Here is a 19,222-nt window from a genome sequence, read left to right on the forward strand (position 1 = left end):
TGAATTATAAGCATGTGGAAGTTCTTTTATATTAGGCTAAAACGCCTGCTCTCATTTAACATTATGCTCATGCTTATTGGACTCATTTGGTTGTTTCTCTTTAGTCCCACAGCCAGTATTTTTCATACTGGGAAAAGCATTGTATTAATTCCCCTTGAAATCAAAGTAACCATTCAAATCTACACTGCTTGTCTTTGGTCATAGGAAGGAAACCAGAGCATCTGGAAAAAAACTGGCATGAAAACTGTGTGAACATGCCAACTCCAAGCACACAGGCATCCCAAGATGTAATCTAACCCAGGACCCTAGAGCTGTGAGGCAGCAATGCTGGCAACCATTCCAACTTCAAATGAAAACTTGAAAATGCAACCTTTAAACTTCCCCAGAAATACAAAGGAATCAGTCATTTACATTTTTTAATGAAAATGTACAGTTCAAATTACAGTATTTCAGACCCAACTGCATGCCATTAAGTAGTGCATTCTGATGTTACCATTGTCCTATAAAAAAAAACCCCATTAATTTTATAAAGGTAAATATATCTTAATTTTTACATTTCAAAATTGCCTTGTGATGATTACAATATGCTGAACACTTACAATGTCAGGCAACAACTGAGCAGTTTTCTTGTTTTTCTGTTTAAAAAAATGGAGGTTCACATTTAGAAAACATTTAACGGAATAGGATTAAAGGAAAACGTTCTGGTAAGACAAGTTAGAAGGTGCCAACCTGTGTTTCGTAAATCTAACTCATAGAAGGAACTGTAAGGGCAATATATATTTTTAATGACTAAGATCTTACTTAACCTCAGTTTGCCTGTATCTTAATTGTTATTAATACTTCTCTACATATTGCCTGGAAGTTATGTACTAATTACAGTTAAACAAAATATACAATTATTAGCAACATACTACAGATTAATTTGACTTCCAGATTTTTACATACAGCATCATGAAAACTGACAAAAGTTACAAATTATTAAAAACAATTATTATTTTTGACTTCCTTTTAGTGCAGTGCTACTTGAGACACAACATATTTGCTTATTGCTGGTTTTTTTTATGACCCGAACTCCACAGTATCTGCGGTGATGGGTTTGAAATCATAGTTTCCCCTTCCATCCATGCGCAGGTAAAACTGTCACAGAAAAAGAAAATATCTTCAGAACCTTCTGCAATAGCTCTCAGAATAATCAAATAAACATTATTTTCGGGCAAGCAAAACATCCATACATTTCCTCATTTTCTGTAAAAAACATTCATATTAACAGATGACTTTTTTAGTTTTATGTTGTGTTAAAAATAGAAAAGGATATCAATTTAGATATAACATCTAATATTTTAAGTGCTCAATATTGGCAGGTGTGAACTTATTATCAATATTCTTCTGTACACAGAGATCATTTATATGGATACTTTTTATGCTAAACACAAATTTAAGCAAACTGTAAATAGATTATATTTTCTCTTTGTAGGAACATAGTTTTTATTACGAATTTAACTTTAATGATTTAATATTTTACCTCATGATGTTTCCAGAGGGACTTCCTGTGAGAGACTGTGAACAAGGTGATGCCAATCTGAAAGGAGAAAAAACATTTTTTAACTAGTACTTTATTGTATTTACATACATTAAACTATATTTACTGACAGTTTATAGGAAATCGAAAACCTGACTGTTAAAATAACATGATCCAGGTATCCCCAGAAACAATTCTAGGCTGTTATTTCATAAAACTAGTGTAAACTAAAGGTATCAATCAGTGGCACGTTATTACCTTTCTGCAGTGGCTGTAGATGTAATCTTCCACATCAACGCTTACTGCACTAGTACACTCGTCCAAGATGGCAAACTGAGGCTTGTGATAAAATAATCGGGCCATCTGGGGAAAAAAACACATTGATAAAGAAGACTTATAAAGTAACATGCTTTATTTGCATGTATAAGCATGCATGTATCTTGAACTAAAGAGCAGTGGTACACATTTTAAAAAGCTAGTCACAAAAATACCTTATTCCCTCAAAATTGTGCAATGTATCTTATGTGATAATTACCTTAGAATTTTCTTTAAATTAGATTATACTATTATCTACCCAGTTTGGAATTGCTTATTTTTAAGACTGAGTTTTACAGCTACAGTACAACTACTGTGCTGTACAGGAAAATGAGAACCTGCCGACATAACTCTCTGATACCCATCTGCAAGAGTCATTTGTTTCTTTGTCATACAGCCAGTTTCCAGTTCTACCCCATGGGTGTCTCATGACACAATACAGCCCTGAACCAGTGATGTCCGGTCATTTGGCTCAATAAGTTCGTTCTCCTACTCACCTTTTTTGGTCGAGTACCTTATCTCTGGAGAACACTGTCTTGTATGCTTTTACAAGGAATCGTATATGTTATATTGTTGTACATTTTAGAAAGAGAACATACTATAGAGCTACATAACTTACAGCCATCCTCTGCTTCTCTCCTCCACTGAGAACATCCATCCAATCCTGCACAGTGTCCCAGCTTCCCTCCCTGTCAAGGATGTGTCCCAGCTGGACATTGTCCAGATATTCCTTCAATACCTGCACAGCACACACAGAGGAGACAAACAAACAAACCGGTACAAGAAATCAATACATCACATTTTCAAATCACTCATTCATCCATACATCGTATTTATAAAGAAAATTCTTACAGAAAGGTATGAAATGGTTTAAAACACAAAAAAACAAGCTGATCGTCCATTCAGCTATAGATTAAATACAATTATTGAGAGTTTCAGATTTTTTTTAGAACTCTACAGAACATTTCAGTACAAATTCACAGCCAAGCAGGGAGATGTAGCAAGTTTAATTTTGAAATATCTAGGCAAGTGCCATATGGCATCATGCCACTCAACAGCAAACAGTGCAGTTTCACTGAAGAACATCGTTGTTGTCCATATTTCTGCTATCTGATAGCCAGTCATTTAGGGATCCAGTACCTGATCAGAAATCCCTTTCTGTTTCTGGTCTTCTTGGGTGTCTGGATAGATCACCTGATCTCGTAGTGTGCCAAGGGTCATGTATGGCCTCTATAACAATAAAGACTAGTTGTAAATTCCGACGTACAGTACATATTCAGGATAAATACACTGATTACCATATTTGCATTTAGTGTCTTTTGTAGTTAACAGCATATTGCAATACAAACTAAAAACAAATTTCAAACATAGCTCCCCAAAGTAGCTCAAGACAATACTTAATAATGATCAACAAACTAAAAAATAAACTGCATTTTAAATAAGATTAATCATGCTTGACAGAGGCTTGGAGGGATACAAAACGTTCGAAAGGCAACTACAGAAATGGTTTTTACCTGTGGAACATAAAAAAGCTTCCCCCTTTCAGGTTTGGTGAGGCGCCCACCAAACAAAGGCCACAGCTAGGAAAAACAGCAAGATTTTGATATTATTAATCCATGATACAGAATGCTATACAGTGACGTACACCTAACCCAGTTAAGTCTGGATTATTACAACCGAACCTTTTAACGTATTACAATACTTACTTCTCCAAGAACACGGAAAAGTGAGCTCTTGCCACAACCATTGGGACCACAGACCAAAACATTTGTTCCGGATCTTACCTTTATAAAAAATGCAATAATTAATAATAATTCTGAACTTTATACTGAATGTTACAGTAAGCATAAATAGCTTCAATCCTGCGAACTTTATTATGTAAAGTATTTACAGACAGAACTGTCTCTTTTTTCTGTGATGTTTTTAAAAATGTGAAATACAGTATCATTCCTTAGGACACTACATTTAAGACAATGGATTACGCTTTTTAAATTATTTTCTTTAGCTTTGCACATTTACTGAGGAAATAAAATACAGGCCTTTTCGACATCTGATATACACTGGTCAAGTCATACTGAATTAGTATACTTTTTTAATTTAAAAAGAAACAATAAAACATGTATAAAGAACAGAAACAAACATTCACACCTCAAAGGACAGGTCTCGGATCAGAATATCTCCATTAGGTGTTGCTAATGGTGTATGATCAAACCTAAAACACACATAGTCACACAACTTTACTTTGAATCTATTTTTCTAAATAACCAAAAAAGTTCTTGCATGGTAATACATTATTCTTAAATACTCAGTAAGTCGATGAACAATAAATCTGCCTTGGAAAAATGAAAGTTTGAAATAAATCAATATCTCTACTGGCAATCCACATGAATAATCACAGAGTGTCATTAATGCAGCTTTCCTTTCCAAGAACACAAGTAGAAATTAAAGGGAAATGCTTTTAGAAATGAAAGTAGTAGGCTCAAATTAGTAGTAGGTTCTATTACTGAGGCCATTCTTTAGGATGTTTGAAGAAATGGATATATGAAACCATGTATCAATTAATGAACTAACCAATGAGCAAAATAAACTGAATATCTCTCTTTCATTTATAACCCTTCTCGTATTTGGCTACAATTAGCTCAATAAAATTAGCTGAAATGCCTGGAGTACAGGTTTAGTCATTTCTAATTGGAGGGTAGATGCAAGTTTTGATTTAATACAGGCCTAAAGCCAATAGTAGCCTATTAGGAAGATTCTAATATATTTAACATTGGCAATAAAATTGACTTCAGACAAAACAAAAATCAACAAATTAAACTCGCTGTTTGATTTGATCTGGAGACTTACTTTATGATCTTGTCAACGTTGATAATCTCTCCGCTACCAGGAATCAGGGGGATTTTTTGCAAGCCTTCTGATTCTGTTGAAGTAAACATTTGAAATTGGTAGCTTTCACATCTTCTTTCACCAGAATACAGCACTGAAATCCTTGAAATGAGTGTAACTGAAATAAGTCTCAGTAATTCATTGTGATGTGTTACAATGTGATGTGTTACAACAAGCTACAGAGTATTACAAAACATATTACATTTCTTATGCCATGAGCCAGATTTACTTTTAGCCATCTTATTTGTGGTTGCTTACATGAATTATTTGAAAAGTCAAACCACCGAACAGTTGCCATAGAGAAAGAAAATTACAAGACGAACTGTAGTTGCATGGGTGTGTTGTGTAATTGTTTGGAATTTTATTGTATCACACACACTTGCCTTTGTCTTGAGAAACCATCGTTCGCTCATATTTGCCCGAATTCAGGTCCTTGAGAACCTTCATTAATTCCGTGATGCGAGCTGTAAACCTTAGAAACAAATCATGTGACAAGAATATTACTGATGCTAAAGAAGATAAATAATACTTTTATTTATTAGGATTTGATGTGTAAAATACATTTTCATAACTTGATCTGAAGTACAAATTTGTAAAATTTTATTAAACATTAACTTCAATTGCTTTCTGCAATTTTTTGGAATGTCATAAGGTTCTGACAAAAACTTCAGTGTGGAGAGACAAACTTAATTACCCTGATAATCTTGTCATCTCTCTTCCAGCGAGGACAATCCTACCAAGAGCCTGGGACAACCGCAGCAACATTCGACCACTCTGATAGTAGTCCTTTAGAAACAAAATCAGTAGACAAATAAATGGATTATTCCTTCAACAGGATTGAGAAGATACAGAAATTTGAATGTTTGCATCTCGTTTTCCACCAAAGGAAAAGTGCAGGGGATTCCTATTCCCATTCAACATTATTGGTACAGTATATACTTACACACTAGTATTGTATGTATACATTGCAATAACACTGCTTACTGGTATTTTTTTTTGACAATTTATCAAGTGGAATGAAATTAGCATTTTTTTCTAAACCAACTGAACAGTTACTTAACAGCTATATCACCCTGCAACTCACAACTGGCAACCCACTGAGGCTAAGCAGGTGTGAGCCTGGCCAGTACCTGGATCGGAGACCTCCTGGGAAAGCTAAGGTTTCTGCTGGAAGAGGTGTTAGTGGGACCAGTAGGAAGTGCTCAACCTGCAGTCTGTGTGGGTCCTATGCCCCAGTATAGTGATGGGGACACTATACTGTAAAAAGGTGCCGTTCTTCATATGAGACGTAAAACTGAGATCCTGATTCATTGTGGTCATTAAAAAGCCCCGGGCATTTCATAAAAAGAGTAGCAGTATTACCCTGGCGTCCTGGCCAAATTTCCCCCTGGCTTTTACCAATCATGGCCTCCTAATGATCCCCATCTATGAATTGGCTTCATCACTCTGCTCTTCTCCCCACTGATAGCTGGTGTGTGGTGAGCGTACTGGTACACTTTAGTTGCCATCGCATCATCCAGGTGTGGGCTACGCATTGATGAAGGTGGAGGGGAGTTCCTATTATTTGTAAAGCGCTTTAAGTGGAGTGTCTAGAAATGCATTATATACTGTAAATGTAAGGAATTATTATTAATGCATTTCTCTCCTTTTACAATGAAGGAAATGGTCAGGCAGGTTTGCTGGAAGCTCTCACCTCCAGGAGTTCTGCATGGGTGCTGTTCAGGTGGCGAGGATGGGACAGATTGAGGAATGGCCGGCTCACCACCAGGTAACCAACCACTGTAGCAAGATCTAAATAGGAACAAACTCGTCAACAACAGAACAAATGCTGTCGGTGTCAGAAAAAAGAAGGATCATTATGCTTCTGCAAATAACATAAACCAGATTACATCTCTCACATAACTAATCTGTCAAATCCCAGTCCTGGAGAGTTCCAATCCTCTAAATCTTAAAGGTGACCTAAAATCACTTGTCAGCTACTGATCAATTAAACAAAGTCACAGGCACCAGCTTTTCAAAATGATTGATCATGTTCATCGTTAAATGTGCTCTCATTAAAAAAACATTTCTTGAGAATGTTTACTTTTTACAATGTGGAACTTCCTAGTGAGGTCTTCAGAGCTCTTCACTGCCCAGTTAAACAAAATCTCTGTCAATATTGAGCACCGAAATGCTGTAGTTTAGTTTTATCTTTTGCATATTTTGCTAGAGGTTTTGTAGTGACAGGCTGATCGCACTTTCTAAACCTTTCTATTGCATGATGCCATGTGTTGAATCCATTCTCAACAAATGCTGACAAATCAACTGAATAATAATGAATTAACAGTCAATGGAGTTGACAGTGGAATCTGGGATAAGATGGAATCATTACTGCAGTAATTGTGCATGTACAATGTTATGGTAATCTCTGAAAATGTACAAGATAAAAATGCATTCACCCCTGGTTCAACAATTAAAATATTGGGGGCGCTTGAACACACATACAGTAGCATCTAAGGAGATGGTGCCTATGAAACAAGTAACACTATTAAAGCAATTCTTGCTCAAGCAGAATAAAGTGTCTTCTAAGCTTTCCTTTGCATGACCTCTAAATCACATAATTTAACCAATCAACTGCTTAATTCTCACATTTAAATTATGCTATTTAATCTGAGGTAGACAATTTAATGGCTACTTAGAAAACTGGACTAGACTGAATCTTACCAAGACCACAAAGAAGTAGACACCTCTGCTCTGACTGTTTCATACACTGCAGTACATGATGTTAATTAGACACTTTTTTCCAAATTATAACACAAAATAGACATTTCTAGACTCGCTGCAATAATATAATTCTCAGAAAATGCTTTACTTACACTTAGCAATTATGCTGTCTACAAACCCCATAGAGAAACGGAAGAAGATGAAGTTGTGCAAGTGATCAACCTAGAAATGAAACAAAAGCCGCTGGTATTTACACTTGAATGCCATAATGCAGAACATTCAAATATCTATTCTGCGCACTTTTCTACAAATACAATGATCATATTTGAGGCAGTATGGTGGCCTCAGAGATCCTGGGTCCTGACTTTTATATTGAAACTGTTACATGGAGTTTGCATGTGTAGACCTTCTTTAAGTAGTTCTATGTGCGCTCCAGTTTCCTCCTACCTTAGACACACTGCTTGTGTGTGAATCATGTGAAACAATGGATTTCCATCCAAGTTGTAGCCTTTCCTTGTGTCCTATACTTCCAAAATGTCTATGGATGATCAAACCCATACCAGGAGCTTCTGATAATGGATGGAAAATATTGCTTTTTGTTTTTCAGTCGATCAGAGGTGATAAAAATGTTAGATAAAAAAACGGATGACTTTTTTAAAAGACACAAGCAACTGCAATGGTGTTGTCCACCCGCATGTTACTGCTGCTGGAGTTTTCTTACCAGTTTCTGGAAGGTTGTATGTATCGTTTGTTTTTCTCTTCTGTTCCCATTGTAGAAGGCAATCTCTTCACTGCAAGGTAAAAATAAAACATGCCGTTTATGCAATACCGTGATCACAACACAGTCTCTGATCCAAGCTGGTATGCACTTAATGGAGTTTCTGTACCAACCTGTTTGTGATGAGTCGAGAGTTGACATATCTGTATTCTCCTTCATATCTCTGCTCTGTCACTGTCATTTTCCCAATTGGTCTTCTTAACCGGGTTAGAATGAGCCCGGAAACTATAAGGTAAGCCATCATGCTAGCAGGCCCCTAAAAACAAACATTATGAGCAAAAGTATCGAAATTGTGAAGGCAGAACTAGAATGGTTTGAAAGTATTAATTTAACATAACATAATGGGAGGAAAAATGTATTACATATCAAAATGCCTTTTACTCATTAATTTCCCTAAGCATATCAATGCTGCAATTTGTCAACAAAAATGGAATTAAAGGACTAACCTGTGCACCTATTGCACTTGTCAGCTTGAAGATGTACAAGCATATGTCAAGTAAAGGCTGAAAAACAAAGTTGCATGACAGTTAAGAAGTATTTTATTTGTACTGCACAGAATATAAAAATGTGACAAAAACACATCCTTAGTTATCTTTATAAAAAGCACATTAACACACCAGAGTGATCTGTGTTAAAAAAACTGAAATGGGAAAAGAAGACTTTACCTTGCTTAAGTTGGAATACAAGTCCACAACACTGTTGCAGAACCGCTCCACATCTTGGGTAAGCAGCTGATCTGCATTGGCTATCCTGTTGTCTAGGTTACCCATTTTGTAGTAGGTATACCCTCTGTTCAAAACACAGGGAAAATAAGAATTATGCCATTCTTTCTACATGGGGTGAGATGGCGTCCTTATATTTATAACCTTTCTTCTGTCTTTAACATTTCAAAACTGGGTAACTGACAGTAGGTTATTCATAAACATACAGTTTGTTTTACAGATATACCATAAGTTAACCATAGTGGAAAAGGCTGTTATTGTCTTAATAGTGCCTTTTTAAAAATTCATAATTAGGTGTCATGGTAGTTTTATTTCTATGACAGAAGTCAATACTCTCAAAACATCCTTTTCCCCTTCTATGTTCTTTTACTCTGTTGCATAGGACTGATGTGTTGTTGTTTTACATTATATTTTCAATGTCTTGTTGTGTCAGCACAGTATTGTAGTGATATTTGTCATTTACATTTCTCATAGTAGGTACAAGCCAACTTGACTCATATTTTTAAGGTTATTGTCAGAGAAAGAGTATATATATATTTGGGATATTTCTGATCTGATTTGATTGTCAGATTCATAATACTGCTTTAATATTGTAATTTCTAATTTTTACAGATACAATGACACAACAGTGGTACTAAATGGCACCTCTGCTTCTGTGTATAAAACGAACATCGTCCACGTGTACCACTGTGTTGCTGTAATGCACTGCTAAGTACTGCTTAAACAGACGCCTTTTCTTTAATTAAAATATGAGGGTAGCTGTAATCTCCCTACAGTGCATAAGGATAATTATAAAGTCTTTATTTATTAATCCTTTAACTCACATTCTTCAAACCAACTTGGCCAATTATGACCATGTTAGCACAGTCCATGCCAAATGTGCCTTCTCTCTTTAAGAGATGCTTCTGATAGGTCTTTTGCAGAAAATAAATTTTTGAGTGGAACATTTTGTCTTCCTTTGCTTTTCTGTCACATCAATGTGAATTTCACAGCTCATTTTGTTTGCATGTAGTCTTCTATTGCTGACTTAAAACTTCATGGTACTTTTCTGTAACATTTAATGCACAAGTATGACATGACCATTATGCCATTTATCCTAATTGTGGTTTTACAGATGAGGAGAAAAATACATCCCTGTTTTAATGGAGTGACATGGACTGTCTTGTTATGAATAAACCCTAAGTGCCTTACTTGGAAAATTCCCCCAAAAATTACCATCAAAACTTACTTTAGGTACTCATCGTATAGGTGTCTGGTGAGCCTTACACGAATTCGGAGTTTGAGCTCATTTAGACCCAGCTTCAGAAAATTATTTATCAGCGATATCTGAAAGCATCAGGAACAAAAAAAGCTTGTTAGGATTTTAACTCCAAATCCTGCAAGGAATGGCAATTAACTCAATTTTTCTCTCAAGAAAAAGAGATGCAAAATACTGTTAGGTTTGTCTAATAACAATTCAAATAATAATAGTGAAAATTTGACCTTTATGCATACTGATGAATATTATGAATTATGAGCTTAAACACAGTAAGCAGATTAGCACCACTGCATAACTTGTTTAACAACAAGAGCTACTTTCAGAACATACTGACACACAACATGCAGCACAATTGTAATAATACTACCTACTTAATAATGCATGTACATGTAATGTTTATTAAGAACTCTATGGTGTAAGGATCTTTCATATTCTGCAGGGTTACATCAAGACTTCCATGCCCTAAGTACTAATATTACTTCCTGGATCGCATTACTCAAGTCATCTGGTTTTATATACAAATATATAATAAATTATAGAGAGTACTGGGGAAAAATTCAAACTGACATCTTTCTATTTAAAGTTGCACTATGGGTGATCATAATTTATTTTATAAAAATTAAATACCTATTTATTTTAAACATATCTGGAGTAAGATGTATTATAACATATATCTGATTTAGCATTCTAGTTTGATTAAAAATAAAGCTTTTAAAATTTAAATTTAAATGCAAAAAAATACAACAAAGGAGGTAGGAAAAAACTACACTAATAAACTCAATTCCTCCTCACACAGTATTAAAGATGAAAGTTAAAGGGTTTGGCTCATACCAAAGATAAGCATAATGTTAAAGAAGAGTCTAAAAAGGAGTAGCAAAATAACTTACAAGTGGCATCACTTTGATAAAGTTGAATAAGTACTTCTTGAAATCTTTTGTTGTACGACCGATAATTGCACTGCAAACCACAACATGCATAAAAACATTGTAAACAAACAATCGACAAAAGTAATCGACAAAAGCAGTGGAACAAACACAGTCAAAGATGTATTTCGGCCTTTTTCTCACTTAGGATAAAAAAGGCTTCTACTTATGTTGGTCTTTTTTCATTCAGTGAAACAAACTGGAAAAACCAGTAAAGTGGAGTTTGCATTAAGCGGCAGGTCTTATTAAGACTGTATAGTAATTGTAGTGTTAGTTCTTGTAGACAATAATTATCACTAAATCTTGACTACCGAATGGTAAAGGGACAGTAAACCCATGATATACAAGCTTTAACGAAGACAGAATATGACACTTGGATTCAGCCTGTACTACTTCGTTATGTCTCAAAATGTAATTCTGTTGAATTCAAGAAATATACTCGAAGCCTGTGAAATGTCATTGTTAAATTTTAATCATAACAATCTTTATTTGCTCAAACCTGACATAGTACATACAGTATATTCACCCGCAATAGTACAATATAGAAATGAGCAAATAAGTATTCACTAAAAGGATATTTAGTGGTGAACAATAATGCATTAGAATAATTTAAGCCTCAGATGTTTTCTGCTCATATGAAAGTACTGTAAAAGCCATTTGACTTTGACTAAGACTTTTAAAATGCTTCATGTGTGGTCCTTGTCTTTGACTGGTGATGTCACAATTGGCTAACATAACTCCCATTAGCTTATTCTGGCACTATTCTTTACATTTATCAATAACCTTTACAATACAGTATTCTTTTAATTCCCTCTTGGGAATTTTTCCAAATGCACCTGTACCTCAGCATAATTTGGTTTTACAGTAGTATTAAATCTTGGGCCCCTTTTTTGCCCTCTTTCTGTGTAGTATTCTCTTCCCTCTGTTGCTATTCTTAAGTTATCTATTAATCAATTATGCTCATATTTGTGTAGACTAGGACTTAATTGTTTTAGAGGTGGATTTGTTTTGATAATACAATATTCTGTTTTTGAGGTATAATTATACTTCTTTTACTCTAAATCCAGCAGTTCTTAGTTCTAGCCTAAACTGAATTGTATGATACTAATATACCGTACATACTGTAAGAAAACCATATTGTTGTCACAGTTTCCAAGTGGTTTTATCAAGTCTAATCCCTCAAATATATATTGGCTGTTAAAAAAGATTGTCAATAACACCATCCTCCCTAGTTAGAGCCTTTACACACTAGGCTAAGAAGCATTCATTAACCATTTAGCTGCTGAATGTCAGCTTTTATCTTCTCTAACACAGCATGCCAAAATCTATTTGTTGAAAATGGAAATCTCCCAAGTAATATAACATTATCTTTTCTATATAGTTTCCTAATCTCATCACACAGTATTGTGCCTGTTTGCATACAAATTCTGAAAAACTGCCCCCTGCACCCTCTTGCATCAGTTCTTTAATATGAAAAATTAGATTATATTTTAAATATATAGTCCCACAATTTCTACTGTCATTATTAAAAAATGTCCAAGTCATCCTCCTCTAAGCAATGTTTTAGTTATTCCAATGATGTCATGGTTTCATATTAATGCAGTAGCTCTAAATTATTGCAGTCTATTCCTTATGCTGATAGAATTGAGGCAAAACCATTTACAAATGGATGTGTTATGTTGCCTATGACTATTCTGATCCCACCAGAATTGCCCTGCTGCAAGTGTGTGGTCCTCTACTTTCCTAGATTAAATACTCCTCCATCACTCTACACATATGCTTCCCCAAAATATCAGGGTCCTTAGTCCAAGAGAAGCCTGTCCTGCTCAAACTGGTCCCTTTTAATTTCCCCAAAGTACCCCCACTGTCTCATTAACCCAAACCCCTCTTTTCTGCATCAACTCTCCAGCTCCTTGTTAAATCACTCCATTTGTGCTAACTGTCGTAATTGGCTTGCATTTGTGGCACCTAAAAATGTCCTGAAAGGATAACTGTGGATGTTTTGCTTCTGCATTTGCAAGCTACATTTGTATTTGCCTTGCAGAATTGTCAGCCTTCTTTTTTTCCCAATGTCATCTGCACCAACATGGACCATGACAACAGGATCCATCCCAGCTCAAGCTATAAGCTTGCCCACTTGTTCAGGAGAGTCATCCCAGACTCCCTATTGTTTGTGTACTAATAACTCTAATACCTAACTTAGCAAATATAACTACCTCCCTTTTATAGGAGGAGTGGCCTACTGGGTATCTTGTGGCCAACAGTCTTTTCTCTCTGGCTCCCAGTTTCCAGATCCGTCTCCCATAACGCCTTGAAGTGGTTTGGTAAGGCTGAACCTAGGACCCCACCCTTGTGCAGGAAAACCCTCTTTCCTGTGGCTGGGGCTTATAGTCCCTCAGTTATCTCTCCTGGACTGGTCTGAAACCTCCTACCCCTTCTCAGTAATTTGCTTGATCTCCCTATAGAGAGTTACGGCAACAGTGCTAAATTTGTGTTGCAGCAGAGACCAGAAAGACAGGTCTGCCCTGAAGACATGAAGTCTGTCTGGACATCAAAGATTTACCATCCCTTTAAAATAGATATGAAACTGAATTCATGCTAGTGAGGGCCTGCCAAATTGTGCCATTTTGTTAATCTGATTTAGTTTTACACAATAACAGTGGGATTAAATCAACATTTTGGCCCACTCAACAATGCAAATTACAAGTCTAGTACTTGATGACGATTTTTTGCAACAAAAACAGTGGTAATGAAATACTGGTCTTGTAATTTGAGTCTGGCAAGCAGTGGGTGCTATAGTTTTATGACAAATTTGTGGAATTTTCACTTTGTTCTTAAACAAGAATATTCAATATACATTAAAATGACATCCTCATAAAAAAAGTTCCAACATCAAATGTACATACAGTATATGGCTCGGGATATGAGCTGCAGCACAATTATTAATGTGAATGCCTTTTGATACTTTAATTAATAAAGCCACATGGAATATAAAGAATTTACCGGCGGTACAGCAGCAATAAACCAATAAAAGTGCTTCTTGAATAACTTGATATCTCTGCTAATGATACCACTGTAGGGGATTAAAGAAATAATACTGTCAGAGCAAAACCAGAAATTTTATTAAAATTAGCTTTTATTGGTATCCATGTAAAGTAATCCATGACATACATCAGTTCAAACTTCAATTTGCATGAAATTTGTATTTCAAAGAATCATAGTAATGAGTTTTATTTACTGAAAAAATAATTATAAATCATATTCCATTAAAAGCATATAACTTTGTACTGAAATTCCAAGAACACAGATGATTAAACTATAAAATATTTAACAGGACGACACTCAAAATATTTTGGCTCAGAGCACATGCCCCCAGTTAATTTTCTCATGTTTTCTTTTCTGATGTGAAAAACTTTGTTTGGGTAACCACATTTCCTGGAATATAGCTTATAAATGGTTCAGAGAAAAAAATGGATGAATTCATTCTTCATTCTTACTACTCATCGATAAAGTATCTTTTCTCGTAGGGTCAAGGGGAGAGTGAAATAAATATTCTTCGATTAGCAAGATTAGGAGATCTGGTTTGCATGGATTTAACCGACTATCATGCCTTACAAAAGGGCACAATCTTTTGTATCAGCTGCTTTAGTGCGTGCAGTATTTTCTACTTACTTGACTATAGATTGTGTGAAAAATTAAACGTTGTCATAAATGAAGCTAAAACTAAAATGTGGTTATGTTCAATACAACCAGTGATATGACCTTTCAAATATCATGTTATTACTGTACACAGTAAACTGTTTATCTCTACCACTGCAGTCTTCCGATTCTGAGACTTTTCTATGATATACAAAACAAGAATTCAAGAGCCAAGAATTGGATATTTCAATGTACTATAAAACACCACCTTTATCATGTCTGCAAACGAGCAAAGTAACTCATGTAAATACAGTTCAGGGTCTTTACCTTTCAATCATGGTGCCGTTCTGAATCATCCACACGTCACAATATGTTCGAGCAACAAGCATGACGGCAATAAGCAGCAGGTATCCTGACTGAAGCAAAAGAATATCAAGCGATTATTGAATTTTGCCACACCCCTGATTCTTCTGCACACATCCTTAAATGAGTGTAAAATTGTTTATTGTTAGGAACAAAGCTAAGAAGGGCTAGGCTGAAAAACCACTTCTAATTAATTTGATTGCTGTCCAATATCTGATGTTCACATTAAGTGCTCCAGTGCTTATCACAATGCTCCAATACCCAGCTAATTGACCATTTACTGTCTCAAAATGCCAGAGCAGTTTTTAATTCTTCAAATTCTAAATTAGCAACGTTTTTTTAAGATTAACAGAAAAAATGACTGACATGTAATGCTACAGTATGTAGGCTGTAAGAAATCCCAAGATCTAAGATCAGTCATAATTTATTAGGCTTTGACCCTGTACTTATCAGTGTTTAAACAACCCAGAGAAGTGCAAGATTTGTGTTACACTGTCATTTTAGAGTGCTCCACAGTACCGTTTATCTTACTATATACATAGGTACATATTTTACTATGTACGCATTGTAAAACTTATGAGGAGGTCAAAAAATGAGCAGGATTTTCTCAGAAAATAACTTCTCTTACAGAATTTTGATGGTCAGTTGGAGACATAAAAGCACTGGACTTTAGCAAGTGCTGCTCTTTCACATCTCATAACAACCAATTTGACTTAAGCAATTTTACAAAATGACAAGTGTTCTCTCTGAGATACTGTAAGTCCATATTTGTTATAAAACTGATACTGTTTCACAGCCACTGCATCCCTGAATACAAAAGTAAGATATATAAGCCAAAACACTGCTGTAATATTTTTGCACTATTCAACTTTTTTTTACTTTCAGGAACAAAGCAATGCATTTACTGAGTACAGTATGCCATCATCAAAATTAGTGTATTTTCACGTGAATTCAATAGACCCCAGTACAAGAAGCAGTGCCAATCCAACATATTGTATATGTCTAAACAGGATGCTTTTCAATTTAAGGTACTACAATAGTAAGCTTATTAGGATTTTCTTTCTCTCATTCTAATGTTGAAAGGTGTATCCTATTTTTTCCTCCTTATGTCATTCAAGAACTCCAAGAAAACATTTACCTCTTACATTTGATTCTTGGACTTTGAGTAAAACAAAGACAAACGATGATTCATGCAGGCGACTCTATGTCAAGATAACTTCATAGAGGTCTATAATACATTTAGTGGTCAGCTGACTATGTGTGTAAACATCAGCTTGAGAAATTACTAAACCATTCCAAGATTACTAAACAATATATAATGAATGGGAGTGGCATAGTGGTGCAATACACAGCATTCCTGTCTCGCAACACTGGCCCTGTGTAAATTTCCTGGGGTGCTTTCTGTGTGGAGTTTGCATGTCCTCCTCATATGTGTGTGGGTTTCCTCCCACAGTCCAAAGACATGCTGGCAGGATATTCAGTTTCATTAAAAAACTGGCCCTGTACATTTTTTTTGTCTGTGTATGGCTAGTGATGGAATGGTATCACATCCAGAGTGTATTTCGCTTTGCGCCCAATGTTTCCCAGGATAGACTCTGAGCCTTGAATTGGACAAGCAGTTACTGAAAGCAATGTGATGGTATAATCCAGAAAGGGAGAAATTAGTCAAACTTTCAATGCCTTAGACACCTCAAATCCAAATTCCTTTTTTTATGTGGTAAGAAAGGAAAAAGGCCCACCTCTTTGCAAAATGTTCGGGGCACCATGATCTTCAAAATCCGGTAAAGTCGTGTGAAGAATACCCAATCCACCGCAGCCTTTTCTTTCTTCCCATCTTTCTGTACACATGGAAAGGGTACATGTGGCAGATAAACTAGATTATTAGTACAGACAGACTGCAGAACACCAACAGCTGATACTGAGGCAGAGAAAGATTTAACTATTACAACTCTTGGGCAGACAGTCTTATAGGCACAAAAGGCTGTGAGTTTCATTGTTCATCTTTAGCACTTTTATTAGGTGTTATCACTTATACTTCAAACCAAAGATGCACAAGACAGCATTTTAAATTTGTCTCATGGAAGTGGAAAATGTATATTTATGTACATCGCAATGCTAGTAAACTGTCAGTCCAACTGAACATGCTTAAAAAGGAAAACAAAAATCCAGCAGTACAAAATTACAAAATTACTTACATCATTTAATGGCAGCTCTGATGTGCCTTTCTTGCTGTGAAGAAAGACATAACGGTTTATAATTGTACAAATTCAAAATGTTGACATTTATGGACTATGCTATGATTGAATTTTACAAATTGAGGAAACTGTGTAATTCAAATTTAAGTATGGAGCCACTTAAACAAAAGTACAGTTCAGTTAACCTTTTATTATTATCACTGCAGCAGTTCAGATATAAAGACTAAAATGTAATTATCACAACTTACTTTTAGCCTTTCTATAAGTTACCCAAACAAACCATCCTGGTTTCTATAAGATAAAGCTAGTCTTCATTTCAAAGTCGTGCCCAACGTTTTATTTACTGTATAGCAAAATTTTAGACCCCACACAATAATAAAACAGGACTGTCATTTAGAGGATACAATTAATACACCTGCTTAACCACATTACTTTGTGGTGACAAATCCAAATACTACTTAATTATGGATGCTCCTAGCATTACAATCAGTCTTTGCAACAGCCAATTTCTAGCTGGACAACAACAAGACAGTTCAGAAATGCAGTGTTAAGTGCAGCATGTGTAGTACAATAGGGTCATTGTTATATTACACGCTAGTCTCCTGTAGCACAGCTAGCCGGTCCAAATTCACAGCTAGGAGTAGGCAAATCCAGTCCAAGAGCGCTGTATTGTTTTCGGTTTGCATATCATCTCAAACTTTAAGAATTTCATTAAAATAAAAAGTACAGAGATAAGAAGTTCAATCGGCGGTGTTTTCCCACGTCTTAAACAGGTGCTATTGAAGCACCTCTAAAATCTGCAGGAAACCCACACGCGAGGGTTGGAGTTGCCTACCTATGCCATAGAATTTAAAAGACCTCTATTGTTTTAAAAAAAACAGTATTTTCCGGGAAAACGGACTAAAATTTAACAATAAAACACATTCCTAAAATCTGACCAATAGAGGACACCGGCCCAGCGCGGAACCCTGATCTGAACTGCATCTTTACACAAACCCTGTCTGTGCCCACCTCTCCTGCTATACTGTATCGCACCAAGCCCAAGCCCAAGCCCAATACTCTACATCATGTTTCAGAACCAAAGAACTGATTTTTCACCACAGGCGTATTGCACCTTACCCGATGGATTTGTTAATATTGCGTCTACGCCTGACAAAGTACAACGCGATGACAATTGCACTCGCTATGGAAGAGTTCCTGGCTGTCAAAAATTTACTGACCGCCGCCATGTTTCCAACACAGTGAGAGCCGGTCACAGAGCACAACGGAGCATGCTGGGATACTGGGAGGGAGCAAAACTAGACGCTCTTGCCTGTGACCAGGGTTAAACCAGATTTACTGAAATTGACCTTGAATAGCACGGCGAATGATTTGAATGTACTTGAATGCATCGCCCTGTTATTTCTGCGTGTTGTTAGCATGACCTTGCTATCGTTTCTGTCGACTGGAGCAATAGGTACACGAATTCTACTGTACTCAGTAGATCGGGAAAATCATACGTTACTGTTTAACTAGCTTGAAACACTGCGAGGTGTGCAGAAAAAATGTTTTTTCTTTCCTTGTGAACATGAAAACAGAAAAAAAGATTACTCAAAGGAAGTACCGTAAAATAACTGCCACTTAAAAATTAAGTCACTTTATAAGCTTACAGTATGTATGAATGGTTGAAAAACAAACTTGGGAAATATCACCACCTACTGTCGAAGCGAATTTTCTGATCATGAGAGCTCCATCTAGTGAGTGAAATACAATTGCATTTGTGAAGAATATATTTTCTTTAAATTATTGCTAAATGTACCTAAAGTGATATCTGCAGAGTTTGTGGAAGCAGCACACAGGTGGGAATTCATTGGCAACTTGAGCAGCTACGCCTTCTAGGCACATATGTATTTTCATTCCCCGAAAAGGGAATCGGTTTGAA

General features: G+C 35.8%; 1 protein-coding gene across 2 annotated transcripts; it reads right to left on the reverse strand.

Annotated features, from left to right (window-relative positions):
* Window positions 1-400: 400 nt before the first annotated feature.
* abcd3a (ATP binding cassette subfamily D member 3a) lies at window positions 401-18,546 on the reverse strand. 2 transcript variants are annotated; one of them, XM_088926679.1, is made up of 23 exons: window positions 18,421-18,546; window positions 17,302-17,335; window positions 16,846-16,944; window positions 15,071-15,159; window positions 11,069-11,138; window positions 10,152-10,249; window positions 8,867-8,990; window positions 8,648-8,704; window positions 8,315-8,457; window positions 8,145-8,214; window positions 7,576-7,645; window positions 6,414-6,511; window positions 5,415-5,506; window positions 5,104-5,192; window positions 4,682-4,754; window positions 3,983-4,046; window positions 3,541-3,618; window positions 3,349-3,414; window positions 2,975-3,064; window positions 2,454-2,573; window positions 1,778-1,882; window positions 1,523-1,579; window positions 401-1,137 (listed from the first exon to the last, which is right to left on the reverse strand). In XM_088926679.1, exons 1-23 carry the CDS (start codon window positions 18,528-18,530, stop codon window positions 1,060-1,062), a joined length of 1,974 nt encoding a protein of 657 aa, XP_088782805.1. In that variant the 5' UTR covers window positions 18,531-18,546; the 3' UTR covers window positions 401-1,059. The 2 variants fall into 2 exon arrangements, with proteins under 2 accessions (XP_088782805.1, XP_088782806.1); XM_088926680.1 differs by lacking the exon at window positions 11,069-11,138 and adding an exon at window positions 14,108-14,177 and having other exon boundaries at window positions 18,421-18,542.
* Window positions 18,547-19,222: the final 676 nt, after the last annotated feature.

Source organism: Atractosteus spatula, chromosome 11, assembly GCF_055471065.1.
Source record: "Atractosteus spatula isolate fAtrSpa1 chromosome 11, fAtrSpa1.hap1, whole genome shotgun sequence".
Lineage (NCBI taxonomy): Eukaryota > Metazoa > Chordata > Actinopteri > Semionotiformes > Lepisosteidae > Atractosteus > Atractosteus spatula.

Coding starts and splice junctions, on each gene's coding strand:
- abcd3a (XM_088926679.1), bottom strand. CDS start 18,530: ATGGCGGCGGTCAGTAAATTTTTGACAGCCAGGAACTCTTCCATAGCG. Junction 16,945..17,301: donor CAGAGCTGCCATTAAATGAT/GTAAGTAATTTT, acceptor CCATGTGTACAG/AAAGATGGGAAGAAAGAAAA. Junction 5,193..5,414: donor GAGATGACAAGATTATCAGG/GTAATTAAGTTT, acceptor TTTGTTTCTAAG/GTTTACAGCTCGCATCACGG.